At 38.9% G+C, this 24,411-nt stretch overlaps 2 protein-coding genes across 3 annotated transcripts; one reads left to right on the forward strand and one right to left on the reverse strand.

Moving 5' to 3' along the window:
* Positions 1-64: 64 nt before the first annotated feature.
* On the reverse strand, positions 65-10,779 carry LOC145899349 (calmodulin-binding transcription activator 2-like). Of its 2 annotated transcripts, none has more exons than XM_082988094.1 (27): positions 10,578-10,779; positions 10,397-10,517; positions 10,227-10,313; positions 9,970-10,117; positions 9,870-9,910; positions 9,684-9,772; positions 8,861-9,585; positions 8,606-8,781; positions 8,462-8,522; positions 8,232-8,389; positions 7,830-7,953; positions 7,600-7,731; positions 7,185-7,325; positions 6,922-7,043; positions 6,276-6,361; positions 6,134-6,209; positions 5,748-5,890; positions 5,599-5,678; positions 5,346-5,482; positions 4,973-5,048; positions 4,559-4,666; positions 4,076-4,149; positions 3,297-3,482; positions 2,627-2,698; positions 1,490-1,695; positions 1,208-1,282; positions 65-225 (listed from the first exon to the last, which is right to left on the reverse strand). In XM_082988094.1, the coding sequence occupies exons 1-27, from the start codon at positions 10,748-10,750 to the stop codon at positions 201-203; spliced, it is 3,642 nt and encodes a 1,213-aa protein (XP_082844220.1). In that variant the 5' UTR covers positions 10,751-10,779; the 3' UTR covers positions 65-200. The 2 variants fall into 2 exon arrangements, with proteins under 2 accessions (XP_082844220.1, XP_082844219.1); XM_082988093.1 differs by having other exon boundaries at positions 65-981.
* A 6,749-nt stretch (positions 10,780-17,528) lies between these two features.
* On the forward strand, positions 17,529-23,640 carry LOC145898192 (galanin receptor type 1-like). The gene is made up of 6 exons (XM_082986622.1): positions 17,529-17,553; positions 19,690-19,922; positions 21,374-21,644; positions 21,906-22,068; positions 22,497-22,617; positions 23,284-23,640. Exons 1-6 carry the CDS (start codon positions 17,529-17,531, stop codon positions 23,638-23,640), a joined length of 1,170 nt encoding a protein of 389 aa, XP_082842748.1.
* The last annotated feature ends 771 nt before the right edge of the window (positions 23,641-24,411 follow it).

Here is a 24,411-nt window from a genome sequence, read left to right on the forward strand (position 1 = left end):
TTAACAAAGACCGCAGTTTTCGAATTACTAAGTGCTTGATTCTGAATTTCAGCATCATACGACAATCGATCATACGCACGTTTTATTATATTCAACACAACGGATAAAAGCTCCACAAGATAACCTATTATCTATGTATAAATCATACACAACGTGCAAAACTATAGGAGAGTCGCTACTTGGCCTGCAACGTCTGTTCGTTATGGCTTCTTGGACGAGGCCGACCTGCAAGTCGCAAAAGTAAAATAGAGCAAAGGTTTTTTGACACATTGGGGGTGTCCATAGTCAGGAATGCTCAATGAACAGAGCAACGGCCTGCCTTGGACTCCACAAGGCCAATTAACCTAACAAGGCTAGTTTAATATACTGTATGTTTTTGGCCATGTGATAAATTGCACCCATGCATAAGCTTGCCTGGTTTGGCTGATGACTTTTTGCATAGTGATTGTCAATGGGGTTAGAATAATGCTGGCTTCAGATCGGCTTGTTGGATGTTTAATCATTGCTTATGTGCGTGTGAAGCAAAAGCTACATGTGGTTGGTCTTGGGTGAAGCTTCAAGCGCTAACAAAAATAATACAGCACGGTGCGTGTAAATGGAAACGAAATGAGCATGTGACGTAATGCGTGAGGAACAGAACTGCAACATAAAGCCACTGTTAGAAAAAACTCATGCCTTAAAAAATGCCACTTGGGAGCGGGCAAGTGCAGTGAAGAATGGAGTTCGCAGAGTACTCGTGCTACTTTATACAGCGAATCAAAAATACAGCTCTTCGAACTGAAGTTATACCTACATGCAGTTAAACGTTTATGTCCCTAACAGTGGTTTTCGGGGTAAAAGTGCTTGCTGTTGACCTAAACGCCGCGACGCCTACGCAAAACAAAATATACAAAAATAAACTGTTGAAATTAACAAGCGTAAAACTCCTTCATGCACGAAGAAAGACTTCTTGCGTCGGCGGTGATGTCCTGCTGTCTGAGCCTGCATGCAACAGAGCGTGATGTGATCAACCGTGCGTGACAATGGGTGAACCCCCGGCAACAAAAGTGCAGCATGATTGCATCGGTTAGTATTAAACCAAAAAAGGGCATTTACAACGAAATCAAGAAAGTTAAACAAAAAAATTTTACACTTAGCATTTTCTGTGCTCGTTTCAAAAGATCATAAAATGACAACAGTGTGAATCGATTCAGCCCAAGCAACTTACCTGTATTGACACTGACGAAGGAAACGCTGGATCTTGCGCGCCGCCTGGTGTTGACGTTTCTTTGTCATATGACCCCTGATTACACAAAACGATTAGGGTGAAAATTTAAAACAGCCAAACAAAGACCGAAAGTGGCATAGTAGAAGCTTATTGGGTACAACAGAAGGTATCTCTCAACAAAACACAAGAATAAACAATAAAGCGTCCACTTTGCACCTATCTGTCGTGTTTTACAAGTTATTGAGCTTTCAAAGCTCGCCAATGCACCAAACTTGAAAGCACCTTAAAGCGTCTTCTATTAGTTTCACGGTTTTCGAAGACCTCGCTGAAGAGGATTTTCCGCATCTGGCATGCTTGTAGGTACGGTAGAAGGACTGGATGAGAATGGCGGCGTGTCTGCTTCGCTGGAAACGCTTCTGCTCTTGGTAGGATCTGAACTTGCTTTGAATTAACACTGCAGCTTCGTTCATCTTCTTGCTCACAGCGAACTAGGGAAAATTGCCGGGGTCAGTTAATGATAAGCTGGAGTAACATACTCAAATAACATCGATTCCAACATGAAAAATAATATCCACAAAACGAATGCCCTTGCACTTGCAAGAATATCTACGCATAGCTTATATACAGTGGTCCTTGACCCTATATATATACGCCGACCCCCAAATGTTATACTTTGTGGAAACATAAACTGTGCAAATTGGCTTTCGTCTAAATATTTTGTTACGCAGTGATATCCGAAAATGGAAAGGGCAACAAAATAAATTTGGGCCGAATAGCTACGCAAAATAATGTTAAACTTTTCATTTTGACCAACATTTGCCGAAATTTTTGAATTTAGTGGACCGAAGTTGGACCATTTCAACAGCACTGTCGAATCCCAGGGTTTTTGGATCGATCCGAGATGAAAAAACCACTGATGTTTATGCGAAGTGGCACAAATCAACTTCATTCAAACGTAAAAAATGTTAATGCAGTTACTACAAGCCTTTATACGAATGACCACATTAATGCCGAACATAAATACACTTATTAGGACAGGACGGGAAGAGACTGAACGTCACTAAACTGACTTGATTGAACCAGCGATTTCTAAGCAGGTTAAGTCTACAAAGCTATGCAAAATAGTGTAGGTAATATATGTACTGCGTGCGGTGGCGACGGACATGTCACAACATAAAGCGATCTATTATATTTACCTTGGCCGGATAGCCAGTATGCTTGAAACAGGAAATAATACCATTATTTTACACAATTATGCAATGCACCTTTACTCAACACATACAAAAGTTTGTAAACACGTTCAAGTTTCAACTCAGCCGGTCAAAGGTAATTTAGTGGTCTTCCCTCTTAAATAAAGTTTGCAAGATAATCGTTTATTGCGGGAATTAATTAACTCGAGGAATACGTCACAACCTGTACCTTTTTGTATTTTCTGTAGCAACCCTTGATAAGGAGTGACGCACGAAGCACTTCGCTGTTGAGTGCAAGACCCTGCAAACAATAAGTATGTGTCGTATGTTGGTTAGTTGATAATTTTCTGAACTTGTTTTCAATTATTTACAAGCCTGCAGTACAATCTCAAACTTGTTTTTCGCAAACTTTGTGCAAAATATTATGTCATGGTGTAGCTGGTTGCTACTTGGTCTCATTGTTTGGGGAAGATATATGAAACAAATTCGACACCGGTGTTGTTTGAATTCACAAAACAGAATGCATTAAGAATCAATCAAAAGAATCATAAATTATTGTTAACGTTGTCTTGAAATAAAACACGTTTCTTAGAACAAAGAGACTGGGCCATATTGCAGAAAAACATGTTTTTATCAATAGTGTAATAAATGGAGTATTTTTTTGCCGAAACATCTGAAATAAACAAAAATATGTCAATGTTTTCTGTAATATGGGCCAGTCTACTTCTTGTAAGAAATTTGAGCAAATCCGTTGCGAGATTTCCCATAACCCGTTTATTATTAACATGTGTGCCAGTTTGTGTGAGTAACCTGCGTTGGAATTTTTCCTTTCAGTAAACTGAAAGCTACACAATTGAAATCCGCCGGAACTGAACACACACACTTGACATTTCGCTCACCTCGCAATGATAAGCATTGAGGACTGTGGTGGCAGCCATGAAGAGCTGCCGCTGTTCGTACTCAGTGAGGCGCAACGAGTCGAGCTGCAACTCGAACGAGTTCTGATAAACGTTGTGAGTCGAGAGGTCGCGTGGAGGCAGACGTAGGAAGTCGCTCCAGTTAAGCGAGCTTCCCTGTTCCGTGCACTGCAACATCCAAACAATGCAGAGCTATAGGGTAACTGGGATTAAACAATGTAAAGGCTTTAAAGGTAACTGCGGCCATTTAAGGGCAATCTGGAATGACGTCAAGGTTTTTTTACGAAATGAAACGTGACTCTACCAACAACCACAAAAGGTTAATTGTTCCTGTTAAGTCCATACGCAATAAATTGTTTTCCTACATGAAATCTACCTAACCAGCAGCACTTCTTTCACGTGACACAAGTTAACCATCAATTCAATTTTAAATGTTACTAGAACAACTTTGTGTTCACGCTTCTGGTTTTAGAAAACATGTTTCGCTTTTTATTAAAGCATCTTCAGTTCTACAAACAAAATAAACAGAAAAGACATAGTTATACGCTAAAAATGTTAGATCTTTTCTGTATATTTTGTTTGTAGAACTGAAGATGCTTTATTAAAAAGCGAAACATGTTTCTAAAACCAGAAGCGTGGACACAAAGTTGTTCTAGTAACATTTAAAATTAAGTCCATACATTTACAAATTATAATTAGAAGATACACTTTGATACACAAACGGCCACGTTGGCGCTTAAGCTCATTTGTCAAGATTTCACCTGTGCATTTCCGGGGTAGTAGTTGGTTCCGCAGTGAGAGTTGACGAACTGGGGCAAATTCCGCAATGTAAGAGCTGCAGGATGCAAAACAAGGGCAAAGGTTAAAATCGATAAAATATCTTCGGTCCGCTGTTGGTGACAAAAATGCGGGGAGGTAAAATGAGGTGGAACGTGAATTTGGGCACATGACCTTTAGCTTGCAGTCGATACGTCGAGAGTTTTGTTTTCGTCAATACGGTAATGCACAAATAGTGGACTGCTTTGTACTTTGATTTAAAGCCGTAGTTTTCGTCCCACTCAAGGTGACAAAAAAAGACTAATGCATGCACTGCTTTAAGAAACATTGGAAATGAAAGCCAGGACGTTAAGATACTTTAGAGGGACACAAACAAACGTTCTTTATCATGGTCAGTGCATAGTTTTGTTCCTGCAAAACCTGCAAAGTATCAAGCCTGCAAACACCGATTTACTAAACGGCAATACCTGACTCGTCCGCTGCAGCACCTAATGATCCAACATTATCGCCTTTGATGTATTCCGGCGCGTGCTCCACAATCTGCTCAGCGAGTGACGTCACACATTCGCTGTTTCCTGCCAAATACGGGGGAACAAAAAGGATAATATTTACCGCTTGCACCGCACGTAAAAGGTGATGCACATACGCGGCGCACAGGCTTTATTGTAAGGTCAAATAAAACTCCCTAGAGGCATCTATCGCTAGTAAGTTGGTTCCAGCAGATTTTTCAGAATAAGACAATGCGCAGTTGCAAAAGCACACCAAGAGTCCCATTTTAGCACAGTCAATGAATTTGACAACGTTCACCTGAGATTATCACACTAGAGCTAATCAGTAATAAAAATACGTTTATTAGGGGACAAACAAGTCGCATCTCCTACCTTCAATTATCATTCGTTCCCCGTCCCAGTCGATATTTTCTTTGTCGTATTGATTATGATCCGAAGGCGCCGCGGTCTGCGAAAGGAATAACATTATTGGTCGGAAAATATCGAACCTTCCCGGACACCACTGCGGTTTGCTTTGATTAATGGCGATAAACCGCAACTGACACAACAATTTACACTGCAGCTCGACGCTCTTCCGCGGTCACCGCCAAGCAAGACAAAAAAGGGAACGTTTTTAGTCTGTCGCAATTCTGTTCATGGTGAAATTTAAGGCCAATACCATGAGAGCAATTCTAGTGAAATGTTTCTAGATCTGTTTGGGGAAATCACATTTCAGTTTTGTTTTGGCGGATTTCCAATAATTCACCTTGCTACAAGGCGTTTGCTGGCTTCCAAGGATAAATGTTGGGACAGATGGTTGACCACACGACATATTCTCGTCAGTCTCCATCGAGTCCTCTCCGGAATCCAGAGTATCGAGTGTGCCCGATATGGTGGTATCGCCTTTAGACAACATTCATAAAAAATACACTCCAGAATTATATGTTCATAAACTTGCGCAGGTATTGAAACAAAAAATGCCTTCACTGTTAAATACTGTGTTTACTGTGGCTGCCAACCTATTGAACTTGTGTCCGCGTCATCAACTTCATCCTGCTCTTGCGCAACAAGACCTTGGTTGTCCACAATCGTTTCAAGTCTAAGCAAAAGACCAATGTTTAGAAAATATGTCAACATCGCGTTGGATTAAATCCCAGAGGCAACTTGCCGGTTGCAGATGGTCATGTGACCACGTTGCCGGGCAACGGAGGCTGGCGATCTTCCCAGTACATCCAGGCTACGCAGTTCCGCCGAACTCCACATGCAAAGTGATTCGGCACAGGAAAGTTGTCCGCACGCGCTTGCCCACATCTGTAACGACCAAATTGGCAGACGGCTTAATACCCGGTATTGATCAGGCCGCGAAGGGAAACGACTCGATGTGTTTCACAACATGAATATAATCAGATTGGGTTGGACAAACAAAGAGAGTGTACACAGTGGGTAGCACTTGATTTTTTGCATTAATCAAAGACTTGCAAAACAAGAAATTTCAACACAATGCTCTTTGTGTAACCCCCACAGTGCAACCGGGTTGACCAAACAGTTCCTTACTAGTGGTGTGCAGTCAAACTTATCCACATTCCGTGGGTCACATTCCAACTGTAAAAATGCATTGTCCGATTGCAACCTGTAAAAAAAGTGTGATATGCTGTGTCTTGAACAAGGGGTTTACCACAAAAGTTGTGTTACCCACCTTAAGGACCTCATGGCATTGAGCAGTTTGTTGTAGCCAAGTGCAGCGGAATAGTGTAACAACGTCAATCCATGGAGCCTATTGTTCTGTAAAACAGATCGGATTTGCTGACATGCACCAGCTAATAGCTACCGGAAAATGTTACAAATGTCGGAAGTTGTGCAATGGATAAAGCATCCTATTTGTAAACAACCACCAGCTTTAAAAATGAATTCTTCTTTAAAATGAAAATGACTGTTGCAAGACTTTCAGCATAGAATGAATACTTTTATCAGGTGTGTTTGTGTCTTTAAACAGGGTTCCCCAACCACCGGTCCATAAGTCGTACACTTAAACCAGTTACCAATAATTGTTATGTGCTACTCACGAAAGAATTTGCCTTTAAAATATGTTATGCATTAGTTAGTTCATTATCTTCCACACATTAAGGCCCTTCCACAGAAATTGCCAATTTGTTGAGAAAAAAGGTAGAGAGTCCCCTGTCTTTTTTTTTGTGTTGTAATGTGGCAAGGTTGGTTTGGTTAATTATCAATAAAAATCACAACTTGCATATTGGGAATAAGCCATATGCCAGCATAAAAAACATGACTAGTACATTAAAAAGGTGATCTTGTTTGTTTAGCTATTATGAACGCATCGACCTTACCTCAGGAAGGGATTGTTGAGTGGAAATGACCACATTGTTTATTCTGCGGCAGATGTTTACCAGTCTATCCTCAAAATCAAAGGAAGGTGAGTTGGAATGGCCTGGTATGCCTCCCTCCAAACCTACACATCAATCAAACATTTTTCCAATCAACTGCCACATGAGTACCAACACCAAAAAGTTTTTTTTGATTTTTCACTGGTCAGTTATGTCAGCATTTTGTATAACAGCTGTCTGGTTTGACTTTCGCAAAGTAAACATACCAAGGTGTAGTCCATGCTGCAATCTTGAGGACATTTGCACATCTTCACTCGCCAGAGCGTTGCCCCCTTTGGATCCCATGGTGTTTAACCTTTCCTCCATTCGTTCCAAGCGCTCGAGTATAGACATTTTGAATTCATTTTCTACAAAAAGCACTCATTAATTATACATGAATCCACATACGCATGGAAATCCCTGGTAAACTAAAGGTCACCGATTTAACAACACATGGGAATTTCTTGAGGTCTTTTCTTGAACACCAATGTTTTTTCAACAAACAGGAGCAACGAAAGATGCATTTTACAGGACAATAAGTGTATTTACAAAATATAGTGCAACTAAATAGAATAACATATTGTGATTTAATACTTCAGCTCACATGTTGGGTTTACAAGCTAGTTGAAGGAAACTACTCACCGTCCAATTGTAACCATTCTTCATTGATGTCCTTATACTGGCTCGGTACACGTTTATATTCAAACTGAACAGAATGTGATACAACTTGTCCACCACATGAAATGTGCAAGTTAACATGGCCTGGCACATGAGCTGTTTTAATGACAAAAAAAGTTTGAATTATTAATATCAAAACTAAAATAGGCGTCATAGGTTGTAGTGTATGTATGAACTGAAATAAATTAACAGACCTGGACAATAACATCGAAGCACTCCAATTTGCAAGTGTGTGGCTGGAACAGCAATGTCACCAAACACACATTGGTATTCGCCATTATTGATCCATGTTCCAGTTACCAGAATTTTGGCACCACCCTGCAAAGAATTATAACATTGTAAAAGATGTGGAAAAATAGAGCTTTCATAGGTCAAGTAATTTACAAAATGCCACCCTTTTTAAAATTGCACCATAGAATGCATGAATGCAGCCACATGGTGATTATCACCTGTCCCCCTCAACAAAATATGTACATATACAATACATGACTGTATGTATTTGAACAGGATTATTTTCTCATTATTGGTTATGGCCTCCGAGAATAACAAAAGGTTCAAATTCACTATTAACCTATACAGAAAAAGAAAATGAGTACCTCAGTGTATGCCCAATCAGGGGAAAACTCTGTGATAATGTGTAGGTCATTGAGAATATCATGATTTGACAACAAAACATTTTGATTATTACTGGAAGCGACAACGCTCTCATGCCCAGAGTCTGGTGTTATGGATCCCAGAGTGCTTGTTGCGATATCTGAAATAGATGATTGTTGGGTGTTCAGTGGAAATTGTGCCCTTTGAATAATTCAAATCAAAATGGACTTACTAGGTTCCCATAAGTGTTGTGGGAATAGGTCTCCCACAGCACTCTCTGTAGATGAGTTCGCCTTAAATTTCACACACCAAATTAGGACATTTTCATTAAACACCCGGCATAAAAGTAGCATATAGTGTAAATACATGCATATACCTGGTCTGAAGATTCCACCGATGTTGAATTGGAGACATTAAACAAACTTTCCACATCAAACACATCAAGCCCTAGTCCATTGTTAATTGTTTGTTGGATAGATTCTTCAGAAAAAGGTGAAAGTTCAGGCATTGCTGGGACTGTTGTACATGTAGTCACCATTGCATCTTTCACTCCTATGAAGACAACAGACAAACGCTGTAGTTTATTTGGCTAATTTTGTAATTTATACTGAAAAATCACAATAGAACGAACCATAGACACTTGGCGAGTCGGGTACAGGATGACCAGCATAATAAGACATGCCTTTGTTTCCATTTGCCATGTATTGCGCTGGTGTGGTTGGAGTGTCACTGTCATCTTTTATTTGTGGTGATAACAGTGGAGATGAACCACTATTTGCCATCTGTCCATTTGTAAAAAGAGTGTCATTGTTTGTCTGGTGAGAAAACTCACTGCTCTCTAACTTGAACCCAACTTTTGTTGTTGAACATACTGGAACAGAGGGGTGTGAAAGTGGTGAGGTAAATATAACAGAAGGGGGTGCAAATGTTTTCGGTGATGAATTTGTCCAACTAGTCTGGACAATTGATGGCTCCTTGATGCTAATAACGGAATGGTTTGCACCTCCATTAACTTGAATCGCGCTCTGATCATTTAGGCATCCTTCGGGTTTTTGATTGCACTGGTTGGTGACTGGTGACACAGACTGCAGAGTAACATGCCTATGCACTGTGCCATTGGTGGAATTGCCCAGGAAAAGCACAGTGCAGTTGGAGTTGCTTTCCTTAAAACCTCCATTAGCTACTGTCATTGGTTGATCAATAGTCTTTCCAATACATGGGCTTCCGATTAACTGGTAAGTTGCCACTGCTGTCTGATGGCCACCATTAACAAGAATGTTTTTATTTGAAGTAGGTATGTTTCGATCGGTAAAAGGAACCTTTGGTTTTATATTTCTTGGCAAGCCCTGATTAAGCCTGCAACAAAATACAATGGTGCAAACAAAAGTCTTAGTTTTGCAACTTAAGTTATCTCATCAGTTTATTTTCTAAAGTGTAACAAAACATAGTCTAACCTGCTTATTAAGGGATCCAAGTGGTTTCTTGCTTCCAAAAAGTGCTTTTCCACAAGTTTGGAAATGATAATCTCGCCTTGATCCAATGTCTGAAAAATATACATAATAATATTACATGTCCATGCTACTTTCAAAATTAACCCATTCGGAAAAAAAATACTGAGTTGTGTTCTAACTATGGCTCACCAGTGATACTGCATCAGCTCTTGGCCAGGGCATTTTTGAAACTGCAAAAACATCAAAAATAAATAAAATAAATTTAATGTGGTCATTAGATAAAACCTACACATGGGCCTTAGCTGCTCATTAACATCTTCTTTTGCCAAATCTTGCCACTGTTGACATTGATGGTTCAGACACAAATCACGTATCACATGGTTTCCATCATCCATGTATGGATAGTTGAGATAATGCACAAGCACCACATCAGGGTTCTAAGGAAAGTTTAAAAAGTAATAAAAAATGTTTTTGAAAAGCGACAATGCAATGAGTGTGTTTTGAGCTTAAAAACAACCATACAAAGTAGACAAAATCTGTATATACCTGTCTGAACCAATAGCACCTTCGATGAAATGTTGGTAAAATGTCTGAATGTACATAAAGTGCTGTTATGCAAGGAATTCCTCCGACCTGAATAATTCAAAGACATGTATAGCAATAGAAACACACCTATTTCTAATAAAAAAAACATGCAACACATGAACCACAGTTACCTTTAACTTTACATGGTCTTCTCTCGGCCATTTGCTCTTTCTTTTCGTTTTCCAGATATACATATCCTGTCTATATCGCACTTTTTTTCGATTGAACATTAGCAATCGTCCATTTTCAGGTCTGCAACAAAATGGCATCTTAAAGACAAAAACAACTAAAATATTTAGACTATAGGTCTACCTGTAAACTCTGGACATTGTCATCCATTCCTTGTGTTTGTTAAAATTAACAAGAATTGATGCAACCTCTTCATTGGAGAGCCAAGTGTATTTTCTGTCTGGAAGATCTTGTGCACAAGGGGGCATTTTCTTCATCAAATCTTCCGGAATGACCACCTCTCCATCCATACTCATTTTTGCAAAATATTAAACGCCAAAAAATAACCCCTGGGGTAATTAACACAATTTGAGTAAGTCCATTGACCATGCTGGTGTGTTGCCAGTTTATTCCAGGCATATACACGTTATTTATAATTCATGCCATGGATAAAATTTTGCCGCAATTATAATATTTCCGACTTTTCTGGCCTGTTAACCTTTTCTAACACTGAGAAAACAAACAGAACTACGACAACCAGAACTCCCGCAAGACATTTTTTTGCAATTTATTCTTTTTCTATTTTCATAGCGATTCAAACAAACATCGCAAAGCCGGTGCAGTATTTGTTCGATTTGTCCCATCAGTGAAAGACGAAAATGTTGTATTTTCTGATAGCTTTAAAATAACTTTTAAACACATTCTTTGTGACCTCAACACAATTTTGTTAGATAATATTTGCTGTATTTAGTAAGTGAGTAGGATAATCATTGAAAACGTCCTTTTTGACATACACATTATAAACAAGTGATTATAGTGTCAGTACCATACAATTTCAAAACAAATATATATTTACAACATGTTTTATTTTTATTTACTGCCTTTCTAAAAACATCAATTGTCAGATATAATTTAAACCGGAATTTGTCAAGCTTCAGGAACAAGAAACCGCTTAGAATTGCAAATAGATTTTATCAATCTTTAATTGCTTTGATCTGAAAATGGAAAAACCACGAAAAACTATGATCAATTCTTTGGACCGGAATCTGTCAAACGAAAGTTAAACTGCGCTCGGTTGCAACCAAAATCCATTGATCATTTCGATCAGAATAGTTATAAATGACATAGGAACGAAATAAAACCACAAAAAGTTTTAAAATTAACACTTTCATCTAATGTCATCCTATGCTATTGCGTTCAAAGCACAGAGTTTTGTTCGCCAGATTTCGTTTGTCACTGTCAAGATTTATTTTTGCCAACTCCAGCGACAGGGAGTTATACAAAGCTGTGTCATCTTTCAGTAGAATTTCTTCGATTTCTTTGAGTAAAGGCAAAATTTGGTTTTCTACAACAAAACTTAGGATTACTTTTTTGACAAATACTGTCGTAGACACTTCTTTTAGGACAAGGTTTTGTAAATAAAGAACAATTTGGCAGTACGCAATTTTGACAACACACACCATACCAAATGAAGAAATATTAAGCATGTAGGTCTGCTACTTTAATTTTGTTCACGGGCAGAACAACTACTGCCAACCAATTATTATACGTAAGGCCGGTTTTAGGAAATGCAGTGCCCGATTAAAAAAAAAATGCCGGGCCCGTATTTTACCTAAAAATTGATATCATTTATAGTCTTTCTGGTAAAATTGGTCTGATCGGACAAATGTGTCTGGAACCAGCCCCGATTAACAACCACAGCTGTTGTTGCGATTGGGCTGTGAAAAAAATTGCACAACACAAAAAAACAAACGAACAAACCTCGAAATAATTTGACCTTTTGGGCTTGACAGTGATTTCTGTGAAGCCAGCTATCATCCTCTCCAACAGCCAACACAATAATTTTTTCCGCTGCAAGCGAAAAGCAGCTTTAGGTCTGTCAGTTTCATTGTGTCATGCTTTCGTGCTTACATGACCAAATTTGGGATTTACTCAAAATATCAAACAAAGTACGTTGTACCTAATTAGAAAAGGTTCAGGGCTGGCTGGAAACAACAGACTTTGAACTCTTTGAAATTAGCCAGGTTGGCCGCAAAAACCCAAAATACAGTACCCAATGCTGGTTTGCAAGAGGGTGAAATTTTACATAGATTGCGTATGTGCTATAGAAAACAAACCTAACGGGGAGTGTTGCTCCGACTGCAAATGCAATTTTTCGACAAGATCGTTTTTGCCTTCGCACAAAAACAAGACGACGTCGCTGCCGTGGAAAAAGTTAGGAAGAATGGTCGGTTCGTGTCTTGCCGGCCAGCACGGCCAGAACATTATCTGGAAATTGAAAAGTTACTTAAAAATTACAAGTTGGACCCTCAAAGTTGAGACTATACGTTACAAACTTTCGTGAAACAACGTCAATTACAAATTCAACATTGATAAGTTTGGTGAGAACGGAAATTACCCGAGCTTCCCAGCCAGAGCGGCAAACGGTGCGTACGCTTACTTCCCCGCTTGTGCACATTCGATCGTTCGATAAACAACCCTTGCGAACTTTGCTCAAAAAGTCGCACGTTTTTGATTTTGTTTCTCCAACCAACAACACGTTGTACGTTCTCACTTTTGGTTTTACGAAAGGCATGGCGTCTAACGAGGCTCAAACTCCAAACTCGCGATTTCAATTGTGGACCGAATGTTTACTCTTGCAGCCGAAACGTCGATAAAATAAAGTTTGCCAGAAGAGCAGTATTCAGCAATAAAACATGCCTGGTAGCGTCAGTAACAAGAATGTTTACTCTGCCTGTAAAAGAACTGCAAAATTGTCTGTTTGGCAGTTCTATGCTAATAGTGTGCACAACATCAAGCGTGACATATGCCTCAGATAACAACACAACGGACGAATGCCTGCGGTTAAGTGTGCTCGAATTCATTCCCATTCTCGCGCGAGCACTATACGCGAGCGTTGGTCAGCACTTATGGAGGGAAATCTATATTTTTCAAAAATACGGTTTACAAACCAATTTCACAAAAAAATACCGTAATAAATTTAAACTAACAAATTGAATTTGTTGGAAAGTTTAGAAATTGCACGCACTTTACGCAAAATAAATATTTTAAAAGTTTGCAAGCAGGTAAATGGATTAAAGTTTTTCTTTCAGATTAAAATTTCATGACACCCCATATAGGAGCGATGCGTATTATATGTAGGCTTAATACGCATAAACGATTCTTGGCTACACTGACGTCAAGACATCGCAAAGGTGACGTCAAACCAACGAAACGCAGCGTGGTAACGGGATTTTTGTATAACGCATCAGTGCTTGGCACATAGGAGAAAACGTATAGGATGCAGGGTCATAAGGGATATATAAATATTATGGCCCTACCTTTTTTGCATTAGTGACTGTGCGCACGAGGTCGGCGATCGATACATACTTGATAAACTCGTGAAGGTTAACGATGAACTCGCAAAGTTAATTCGTTTACAGTTATTGATTAAAAACACGACACCCACAATGCATTACCCAACCAACGGTGATTTGGGGAAGTACGTGTGATGACAAAAGACCACATAACACTGAAATAATTTGGTGAAATTAAAGTCGGGTTTTATACATTTTGCGGGAAAAAGCGCAAGCTATGGCTGCTTGTTTACGTATTGTACACAATCATCAAATATATTAAACCAAAATTAGCTTTTTTGCCTTGCAAGTGCGAAAAAACTGCACAAAGAGAAACTTTGAGCACAGAAGCAAGGCGGAAAACAAATGTAATCGGACAAGTGTTTGATTTTTGGTCAAAATCGTCTGAAGATCTGGCAACGTCAAAATATAGTTTTGCCGATTTAATAAATTTTATCATGCAAAGATTGAAATTAGTCTGAATAGAAAAGCAGAAGATAATATGCTAATCTTTCTGTGCTCATCATCAGTGCTGTGAACTGACTAACTTGAGTTGAGACAAAGCGCCCGCAAAAGCGGACAAGCGAATGCAGAGACAATTTTTCTATTCGTGTTATTAAAGGTTTTGCACCAAATTTGGAAAAGAATAAAAAATTAGCAATGAGAGTAGTTCAGGTTTGATAGAAGCCATTGTTTTTTGGGGCCAGTAGAATTTTGTTTGTGGCAAAAGGCTGAATCAAAGATGCCGTGTACATGACTAAAAACAAGTGGTTTTATTATATCTGCTACTGTGTGTATTTTTTATTTTTTTTTTATTTTTTATTTTATGTTTTGTACACAAATGCAAAGCGTTCGCTAAAGACATGTTTTTGAAAACCATTTATAAGTAAAAGTACAACGAAGACATAATAAGGCAGTTGTTGTGCGTTTGGCATGCTTGAAATTACTGAGATTATAAGCAATAATTATATGATATACGCGGCCTTTTTGCTCGTAAATTTAAATATATGGAGTCACACAGCTTCTGCCTGGTGTTGACATTATCTCAGGGTAAAACTTTTCATTTATGCGGGAGCAACTGCGCTTTGGCATGATTTGTATCGGAGAGCATTAAGATATCGCGTTGCCACTTGCCAGCGATTAATGGACTAAAGTTCCACACGACGGGAAAAAAAGTGCAAGACTAAGGTAACATCCGTGATTTTTAGGTTCAGGAGAAGAGACAGGTTGTGTCCAGGAGATTAGAGAAGGACCAATCCAATAAGAACATGTTCGGATCATTTTTTGGATATAAATAACAGTGCATGAAACGTACATCAGCCAGATAGTGTTTCGCGCAACTTTCATGGAGCTTTCTAGCTGGCAAGGACATACAATGCATAAAATTCCTATTCTAGCTTGCAAAGGCAGCCATTATAAAACTGCTAATATTATGGGTACTCTCAAAGACAAACCACGTGCCTCCTCCTGGAACTGCTTTACTGAGAAAAATTCCAACGCTTATTTTGGCAACAATATAATTTTTTTCTGCTAATTTTGTTTTCGAGAAATGTATTTAATCAAGAGCTTAAATGGATGTGAGATGAGACAGTGCCTCTGTATCGAGCAATTAGGACCAGGACATATTACTGTGGCCGGCGGTTACTGATGAGGGTCTATCCAGCCAGCTAAAGGCAAGCGAAAACTTGCATATTGTGATGACATATAGCAGTATAGCCATTATATTGTGGATCTAGTTTTGTGTTCTGGTCAGTTCGTTTCAATGCAGAGTATTTTTATATATCTGTTTCGAAAAGTGGTGTCTGATGTTGTGGTGATGAAATGCATTAGTTTATCGAACTTTTATTCGTCGTTCGTTTATCACCGATTACTTATTGACATTTCATTGCCCATCGCTTCACTGGACCCGGGAGAATTGCGACTTACCAGATATTTGCGGTTGCGCCGATTGGATTTTCATGCCAACTTGATACTAATTCTACACGCTTAACTGCCGCTAAAATACCCCAAAGGATTAGTTTTGACAAGCAAAAGAAAGCGTACACGCTATGGTTTGTCATTTTAATCATTATCTGTACCTGTGGGAAAATGTTTTACTTTACGTGTATATGCTATCGTAACGGTTTGTTTCATGTAGTTGTGACGTTGTATGCCGGGGCAATTATAACAGTTCTTGATTATATCTAAACTTATTGGTGCTGCACAAGGGTTTGAATCATGCAACAACTACAATCGTCTCGTTTTTTTATTACAAATACATAGGTCAAAAAATAGAAACGCCGCATTTTATGCAAAATATAGCAAACAATCTTTAAACTTTTATACAGAAATGTTGTGGATTTTTGCTTGACTTGTTCTTGGTTCTTTGTAGCTTCAGAGATAAATAAGACAAGATTTTGTATGTTTATACCGACTAATTTCAAACAACGTATTGTTCTGTTTTGTTAACTCTAGGTTTCCAGCTTGCTTAGTGGTCAGTGAATTACAAGTGCCAACGGTGCATTGGTGTACGAGTGCTGAAGGCATCAGTGATAAATATATGCAAGAACGGTTTTGGACGAAGGCCACAACAAAAACGTCAAACTATAGGCACCGTATTGATTCGCTTGATCATTGTCGCGAAATCGATTTGGGCGCGAGTGTCGTGTAGAACACGAGATGGTTAATGCGTTTTTGGCAAATTCCCAAAACGTGTGTATCCCAGGCCGCACTCCTGTCTTGTTCCTAAACGAACATGTGTAGTTTTACTAAGGCCAATGACGCCACAGGTAAAATAGTTGCAAAAAACAGTACCGTGCGCAGACCTCAACTAGAGTCATCCACAGCACCGACTATTTTCGCAAAATCCAATAAACAGAATGTTCACATTTCAGTCTCCAATGCTTACTGCGTTTTGATATGTTGGTACCACATTTACACGACTATAATCCGCGACTTACGAAAGTGTTTTACCATACAGCTTGTGCAGCTTATAACCGACGGCGACTCGTAATCGGACGCAGCTTTTATTTTTTAATGAATTGGATTCATCTGCGGCTCCACTTGTGCATATACCGATACATCAACAACGGTTGCATCGTACAGGATTATCAGCGAAACTCACAATTTTGAACGAAATATTTGGTGGCGATACTTGTACCGTCAACTTTTACGTGCGCTTTACGTGCGAGAGCGGGTAAAATTCGAGTGAATGCGTTGTTTGACGAAAACTTGGTACAATTTGGTTAGCGGCATAGTGTGACATTGTGGTTGCAGATGGTTTGAATGATTTGATGCCAAATTGATCACATTATCGGAAAGTGGAACAGAGATTGTAATACAAGGCCTTGTCGCAATGTCACATTATGTATTGTATAAAAGCTAACAAATGACTTGCTCTTAAATGCGGCTCCGACGTAACCCCGTGAATCTAATTATTCACGTAAAATGTAAACCAAAATTATGGACTTGTATAACAAGGAAAAATAACAATCAGTATTTCGTGTGTAGTAGATTTTCATGTCGTTCCTGGTCTGGTATGAACAAAAATTGCGAAGGAAAAAAGAGCGTATCGAGCCGTTTGCAGTGATGGAAAGAAGGGTGCAACGCAATACAAATGCACACCGTGCCCTCCTCTTACACGGTTATTGCGTGGAATGATTAAATATAAAACAACGAAAATTGCTATACTTTTTAGTTTACTCAACTGAACTGAAAACTATCCTCTCTTTGTAGACTTTGTTGTTAACGTTTGAGTATAGCTGCTATCTGTCCTTCAATGATGAATGCTACACTTTCGGACGATTGTAAGTACTTCGTTATTGTACAATACTTCTTAATACATTACATGCAAGTCTATTATTATCATTAAAAAGCGCTTTCAAGATTGTCCAAAATAACTATCGTCGTTGTAGATGCTCGGTCAATGCACAAAGCCGACGATTTTGCATTCGGTTTTTGTATTCAAAGTAGGATAAACTTTGCTTAGGTAGATAAGTATCTTCGTTGTAAACGTAGGTAGTTGTTACTGTGATGCCAACTGAACTGCATTAAATATTTATGACACATAGCACGTAGTGGAGTGTAAGGCAACAGGATTTTTCAGCAACATGGGCTGGCGATTGGCAACAGCGGTAAATGCCTCCGACTTACTGTAACCACGAAGTAAAAATCCCATTCGGGATTCTTGCCCAGCATAAGCAGGGTTCGAATCTTGGTGCGGAAAAATAAACAGACGCCCAAACAACGATTTCATTGCAGTACTTTGTTGTGACATTTTGATGCTTAACGACGCCTTACGAATTTCTATAATTTTCGGTCAATAAAATTTAGGGTTTTGCACTTTCGACAAATCCGAGTAATTTTGAATCAATGCACACCCATAGCTTACCATTTTATATTCCACCGTACACTAAAATTCTTTCGAAATTATCGAAAAAAAAACGTTGGCAAACTGAAAGTAGAATGAAAACGATTTACCAAAGCAAACAGACACAGCTCAATTTAGGATAGCCATAATAAATAAAAACGAAAGAAATTTTGTGTTAGGATAAAGTTAATATACAGCATAAGGCCCATCTTCGCCATAAAACGCTCAATAATAAGTACAAGTTCACATAGGGCGTTCAGTAGCCGACAAACGAAACGATATAAGGACTTTGTATTTAGTATATGCTGGCCATTTTGGTCGCTGTTGCAAAATAATGACCACAAATGTACGCTCAGGTATAAAAAATTCTTCTGTCTCATATTTGATAATCTCTACCAATTATTTTTCAATAAAGCTTTGGCCTATTACCAAAATATTATTACTCGCATTGTGTTTATTTACACCTGACGAAGCGAGGGAAAATCGCGAACGCTAGTGTACTTTTTACATTACAAAAGTCTGTCTTTTACAAAAGAGTGTCAATCAAGAGAATTTAGCTTGTACACATATATAGACCGATACGGCACGTTTAATAATTTCATAATATTATTACAATTTTGAATCCCGTTTTGGCATTTAATGAAACTTTAAACGGACGTGCACCGGTCTCGTCCCCTTGTGTAATCAAACCATTTCTTCGATTATTTTCGTACGCCAAGCTTATTGCGACTTGACGTGACGATCATTCCATTCGTTTAAGCGAATCACGTGGATTTGCTTGGAGTAATCAATCGTTACCTAATGACCAGGTGATCGACGACAATCAATCTATTCCAAATCGCGTGAATTGATTGCGTAACGTTGTATACGTATACTTATCGGGGTGTGATATTTTTCAGGATTAAAACATGTGATTGATATGGGAGTTGAGGAGCTTGTAGTCGCACTAAAAATGGATTATTTCCATTGTGCAAAAATCGCCTGGAGAAAACCTGTCAGTTTTTGGCCTGTTCAATGCAATTCAATTTCTTTAAATTATTCATCGCTGTGGTGTTTGACTTAATATCGCGGAACTTCGTGTTTTCGCATTTCTGTATCGGCTTACAGCGGTTATACAGAATTTGATGCAATAACTCGCCAAGCGCATCATATTACGAAAGATAATAGTTTTATCGCCAGTCGACAACACTGTAACTTCACCTACATCCACTGTTTGACAGTCAAAATCAGAGTATAAAAACAACATTTTAACGCATAAATCTTTTCAAACGAAAAAAAGTGTTTATCCTTTCGATTATTACAATAAACTTAAACGGTGATATGCTGTGGTGCACCGTTGTGAGAGTTTGCCAGACAAATTTTCCGCTACAAAAATTAAACTTTTAGTGTTTCCCACTTAATAACATACTGTTTTCGACACCTGTCTTTTTCGAAACATAATCCTCGTTATGAACAAAAAACAGAACGCAAAAAATCCACCAGAAAGATAAATGAAATGCTTAGGGTACAGAGAAAATCATTGCTGATTTGTACAGTTGCGACATTCATACTGATCATAACATGTGTTTGGCAGATATAAAAATGCTGGAAGTGAAGAAAGCGGCGACACAGGCCACCAAGGTGTTCGAGGTCGTAATCCCAGTGGTCATTGGCCTTGTGCTTGTGATCGGTCTCGTTGGCAACCTGATGGTGATCTTCGTGACGGTAATGACGCAACGCATCATTAAGCATCCCGTGCACAGCATGTTGGTCCTTAACCTGGCTGTGGCAGATATAATGTATCTCGCATTCAACGCCCCTTACTACGTAAGTTTTCTTTATTTTGATTTGTGTGACGAAATATCGCGCTACAGGGTGCTTGGAGCATTTTTTTGGAACAAATTTGAGATTGCACATATAATGGACGCAGTCGTGTACGAAGCATTTGCACATAACTTACAGAAGCATATTAGCTTGGCTTTCTTGTTTAAATTAATAAACTCCAAGTTTTTTTGCAACTAAAATGTTAAACTTTTTATAATAAAACATAGCAAAATGTCAAATAGTTCTTGCATAAAAATCACGCACCTCATATATACTTACGAGCTCCCTGTTCTGTTTTAAAACATGGAATATATTACAAGTACGAACCGTCGGCATTATTACTGGCACTTTTAATCGATAACCAATAATAACGTCATGGAAATGACAGAAAGATTCTGAGCGAGGTGGATTTTTTAAAACCCTTTGTGACATGTCGGATTGTGTGGTTTCGATCTAATGATGATATAATTGAAATACACGACGTGGTTGTTGTGAAGGTGGCATATTACATGGTTCAGAGTTTCCGGCCCTGAAACCATCAACAAAACGCTAAAATAAGACTGGTCGAAGGTTTTTGATTTATTGTCGCTAAACCAAAAGTGAACCCCGACCAATCAACAGTCTAATTGCAAACTCGGGACATAAACGCAAACTCACATTAGCAGCTGACATGTTGTTTGTACCAATGTACATATTCTGTAGAGTCACAAAACAGAAACTGATCGGGGTCTGCTTGCACCGGACGTGTGTTTAATCGATCCTTTCAGCTCATTTAGGACCTGGATTAGCGCCAAACAAACAAACAAGCAACGTTTATATCCCCTGGGCGTGCATCAAACAATTATTTATTGAAGGTTAAAACCGACAAGGATTGCGAAATACACGCCACCTTTAAGTGGAAAATTCGGTCCTTTTTACTGAAACACGACACTTTTGTATTGGGTTTAATCGACCCCTACGCACGATGTATGTCATGTAATTTCCTTTACCGAGGATAATGCATGATGATTTAACATGCTGTCGTGGTGGAATTTAATAGAATGCATGGGCAAGGGGAGGTTTAGATGACATGGTTATACGGTGGACCACATTACCCGGAATATTTATTTGTTTATAAGGCCATTGATCAACAAAAACTGGGTAAAATAAAAAGGAGTAAAATATTTGGACCATGGATTTAAAGCGACGACCATGGGTATTTTAGCATAGTTTGTTTTGCAATATGTTGTTCAATAATTCCATACATTCCGTGCTGTTGGGTAATGACTATTCACCGCATTTATTTATTTTCCTTACACATATGAATGCTCAATTTTTGAAGCCGACCCGTTGCGTAAAGGAGAAATGTGCCCTTTCCAGGTGTCTTTAATTCGCATGAAGAGATTTTTCATTGTTTGTAGATTTCACCATTATAACTTTGAAGTTACGTTTCATATTTCCATGCTGTTTCGTAGATCGTATCGAACATTTCCTACCATTGGGCATTCACTGAAACATTCTGTCCGTTCTTCCACTTCGCCAGCAACATGTCAATGGCGGCCGGGATCTTTACCATGTGTTCGCTTGGCTGGATGCGTTTCATGGCGCTCATGCAGCCGTTTAAGTTTCAAAAGAGCGTGTTACCAACACGCACAGGTGGAGTGGTTGTGATTACACTCAACTGGGTTGCTGCACTGGCCATTGCGTCTCCCAACGCTGTTCATTTTCGTCTTTTAACAGGCTCAGGTGAGGTTGCTTTTTATTGCTGCGATCTGCACGTAGCTGGGATTTCAAATTAACCAAATGTAATCAATCCGAAACGGTGGAAACTGTGATGTTACTTGAAAATTAATTTCCCGTATTTACAAAGCGCGATACAAAAGAGTTTTCATTTTTTCCGTCCAACATACGGTTTTCAATACAAAAAAGTAATGCATGAGCGCCATTCAAATATACAAAGGAGGTGTTTTTCCGTTTAGCGCCTCCAATAAAATTTGTCTTCACAAGGCCGCAGCCAGTGTGCATGGGAGGATAAGCCTTCGGAAAAAGTCTACAATGTGGTTTTGCTTCTATTCACATACGTTTTTCCCTTCCTACTTGTAACTGTGTTCTACATTCTGATCGGACGCGAGGTTTTATGTTTCATGATGCGAAAACCGCTAAGAGCAGGGTAAGCATTCAATGTAGAAAAGAGGGTTTGGCCTCAACGCACAGAACATCCAGGCATCGGGTACAGCAATTATTACCAAAGTCGAAAGTAATTTACTTTATTTAATGTGATTTCGATAGTTTTAAACACATTTTGCGTCATTGTAATTTCAAATTTATATCAAGAAGTAATAAAACATAAAAAAAATAATTATGATTCAAAATATAAGAAGTAATGAACCAAATTACATAAATACCAAGAATAATTATCTTTTATGTTCAGTTTCATCTAACAACTTGAGCTAGTAAACGTGGTAGCAGCGCTATTGCAAGCTTTTTAGTGAACGCATGTGGAAGAACAATAATTCGTCTTGTCTCGTCGTTTTTTCACATTTAACACTACATGCGTCAGCTGTCCCAAGAAATAATTAGTCGCTGTCTTGTCAACAGGCACGCAACCAGTGAGCAACAAGCAAGGAAGGAGTACAGAAAAACCACCTTCATGGTCCTTTTCCTCATTGTCGCTTTTTTAGTTTGCTGGTTTCCCCACAATCTCTACATCGTCATGCTGGTAAGGATTGAAAAACATAGTAGAGATTCCTGTACCGCTGCTCGAACACATGTGGTAATGTAGTGAAAGCTGATTGATAAGGCTAGCTCTCTAGGGGACGCATTAGTCCTCACCCAATGCCCGGATGTTTCGAAGTAGCAGGCTGATGTGACATTCGAGCCCAAAACCCGACGTTTTTTATTTTAACCGCTGCGCTTTAATCGAAACGAACGCCGAACACGACAAGCGAAATTAGCAACATTTTTCGATCGGGTTTTATGCACGGCCAAAGTAATACGCCAAAGTAGGTCGACATTCAGTCGGGCAAGTTCTTGTTCAATGTCACGTCTTGTCACAGGGGTTTGGTTGTGGTGATCAGTAACGTTGTGGCAGGGAAGATGTGGGAAAGAATTGCGCAAATCAATACTTTAATAACGATGGAATTACCGGGGAACACGGACTGGAAATGGCAATCCAAACATATACAAAAGAGTGTCGTAGGAAATGGTAGCATACACTAGATCTGATTTGAAGCACTACGCTTTTTCCTTCGCATCAAAAACATCGGCATATAACGTTTAACGTGCGAAAAATACTCTGATTTAAGATGTTGAAAATTAACTCCATATTTCTAACATACAACTATATGCTTTACAGTTACACCCAAAATGTTTTAATTTGTTTCAGTTGTCCCAAAACTACAAGTCATACCACTTCGGTACCATGCGCTACATCCTGAAGATGGTTGGACGTTGCATGTCCTATGCACACGCCTGCGTTAATCCAATAATCTACACATTTGCGGCTCCCGGCTTTCGTAGCTGTCTCTGCCGTTCGCTGACAGAACCTTGCCGGAAAGGCGACACACCTATTAACATGTGCACTGTAAGGCAGACTGGGAGCGAAAAACGTGACGAGAGAGAGCGGGAAATGAGAGGTCTAATGCCGGTGAACAGCCAATGCGAACGCACGATGGTGACCAAGATTGGTTCGCCTGCGACTCCGTGCCATAATTCGGCAAGATATAACGCAGACTCGCTGTGATCGTATAAATGACCAGTATCATATGCTGTTTTAAGTCCATCCTATCAGTTGTTGTGCAAGTATAAAAAAGTAATTGATGTGGATGGAAATCGCGTTTTTTAGTAATTTGTACCTGGATGATTGATCCAAGAACAAGAACTTTTTCCCTTGATAATTATTTGAACACACCTTTATATTGCTGCACACTTGACTGCTTGACCACTAATTGACTAAAGTTGGATTTGCTGTACATTCGCGTCCGAAAATGAATGAAAAATCAAGGCTACTTTGTATTATTTGTTCTTGCATTTCTCGACTTATTAGCTTTGTAACACATACGGTTCATTCGAACTAATCCGCTATCGCTAAAACCGATTTGATTTGCACTGGGCGTGGTTTCTTCCAACCGATATGTTTGCCAATAAAATGTCGTAACCTCACAACGACGAATGCTGCAACGACGTGCAACAGTGTATTAGCGCGGTGTCGATATAGCATATTAAAAACCAGTAATAGACAGTTCATAACAGTTATGACATCGCGCAGAACGTTCTTTTAAATGATGCAGACAACGATTAAACATAACACAGATTTAAAATGTTTGCCAGTTCAAAATAACAAGGTTTTGTCTTTTTCTAAGATTTATTTCATTTGAGCTGTGTAGGATGTGACTATTGTATGCATTATATAATATAATATAAATATTACAGCTCACTGGAAAGCCTTGGTTTTATAATAAAAGTACGCGACTTTATGCGTATTGGTCGAAATGTATGAAAAATCATTTGTAGA

Source organism: Ascidia mentula, chromosome 4, assembly GCF_947561715.1.
Source record: "Ascidia mentula chromosome 4, kaAscMent1.1, whole genome shotgun sequence".
Taxonomy (NCBI): Eukaryota; Metazoa; Chordata; class Ascidiacea; order Phlebobranchia; family Ascidiidae; genus Ascidia; species Ascidia mentula.

Excerpts from the sequence above, each read along its gene's own strand:
- LOC145899349 (XM_082988093.1), bottom strand. The coding sequence starts at position 10,750 with ATGAGTATGGATGGAGAGGTGGTCATTCCGGAAGATTTGATGAAGAAA. Across the intron at positions 3,483-4,075 it reads ACTACCCCGGAAATGCACAG|TGCACGGAACAGGGAAGCTC; the intron begins GTGAAATCTTGA and ends TGGATGTTGCAG. Across the intron at positions 1,696-2,626 it reads GCTACAGAAAATACAAAAAG|TTCGCTGTGAGCAAGAAGAT; the intron begins GTACAGGTTGTG and ends AATTTTCCCTAG.
- LOC145898192 (XM_082986622.1), top strand. The coding sequence starts at position 17,529 with ATGAATGCTACACTTTCGGACGATT. Across the intron at positions 17,554-19,689 it reads TGCTACACTTTCGGACGATT|ATATAAAAATGCTGGAAGTG; the intron begins GTAAGTACTTCG and ends TGTGTTTGGCAG. Across the intron at positions 22,618-23,283 it reads ATCTCTACATCGTCATGCTG|TTGTCCCAAAACTACAAGTC; the intron begins GTAAGGATTGAA and ends AATTTGTTTCAG.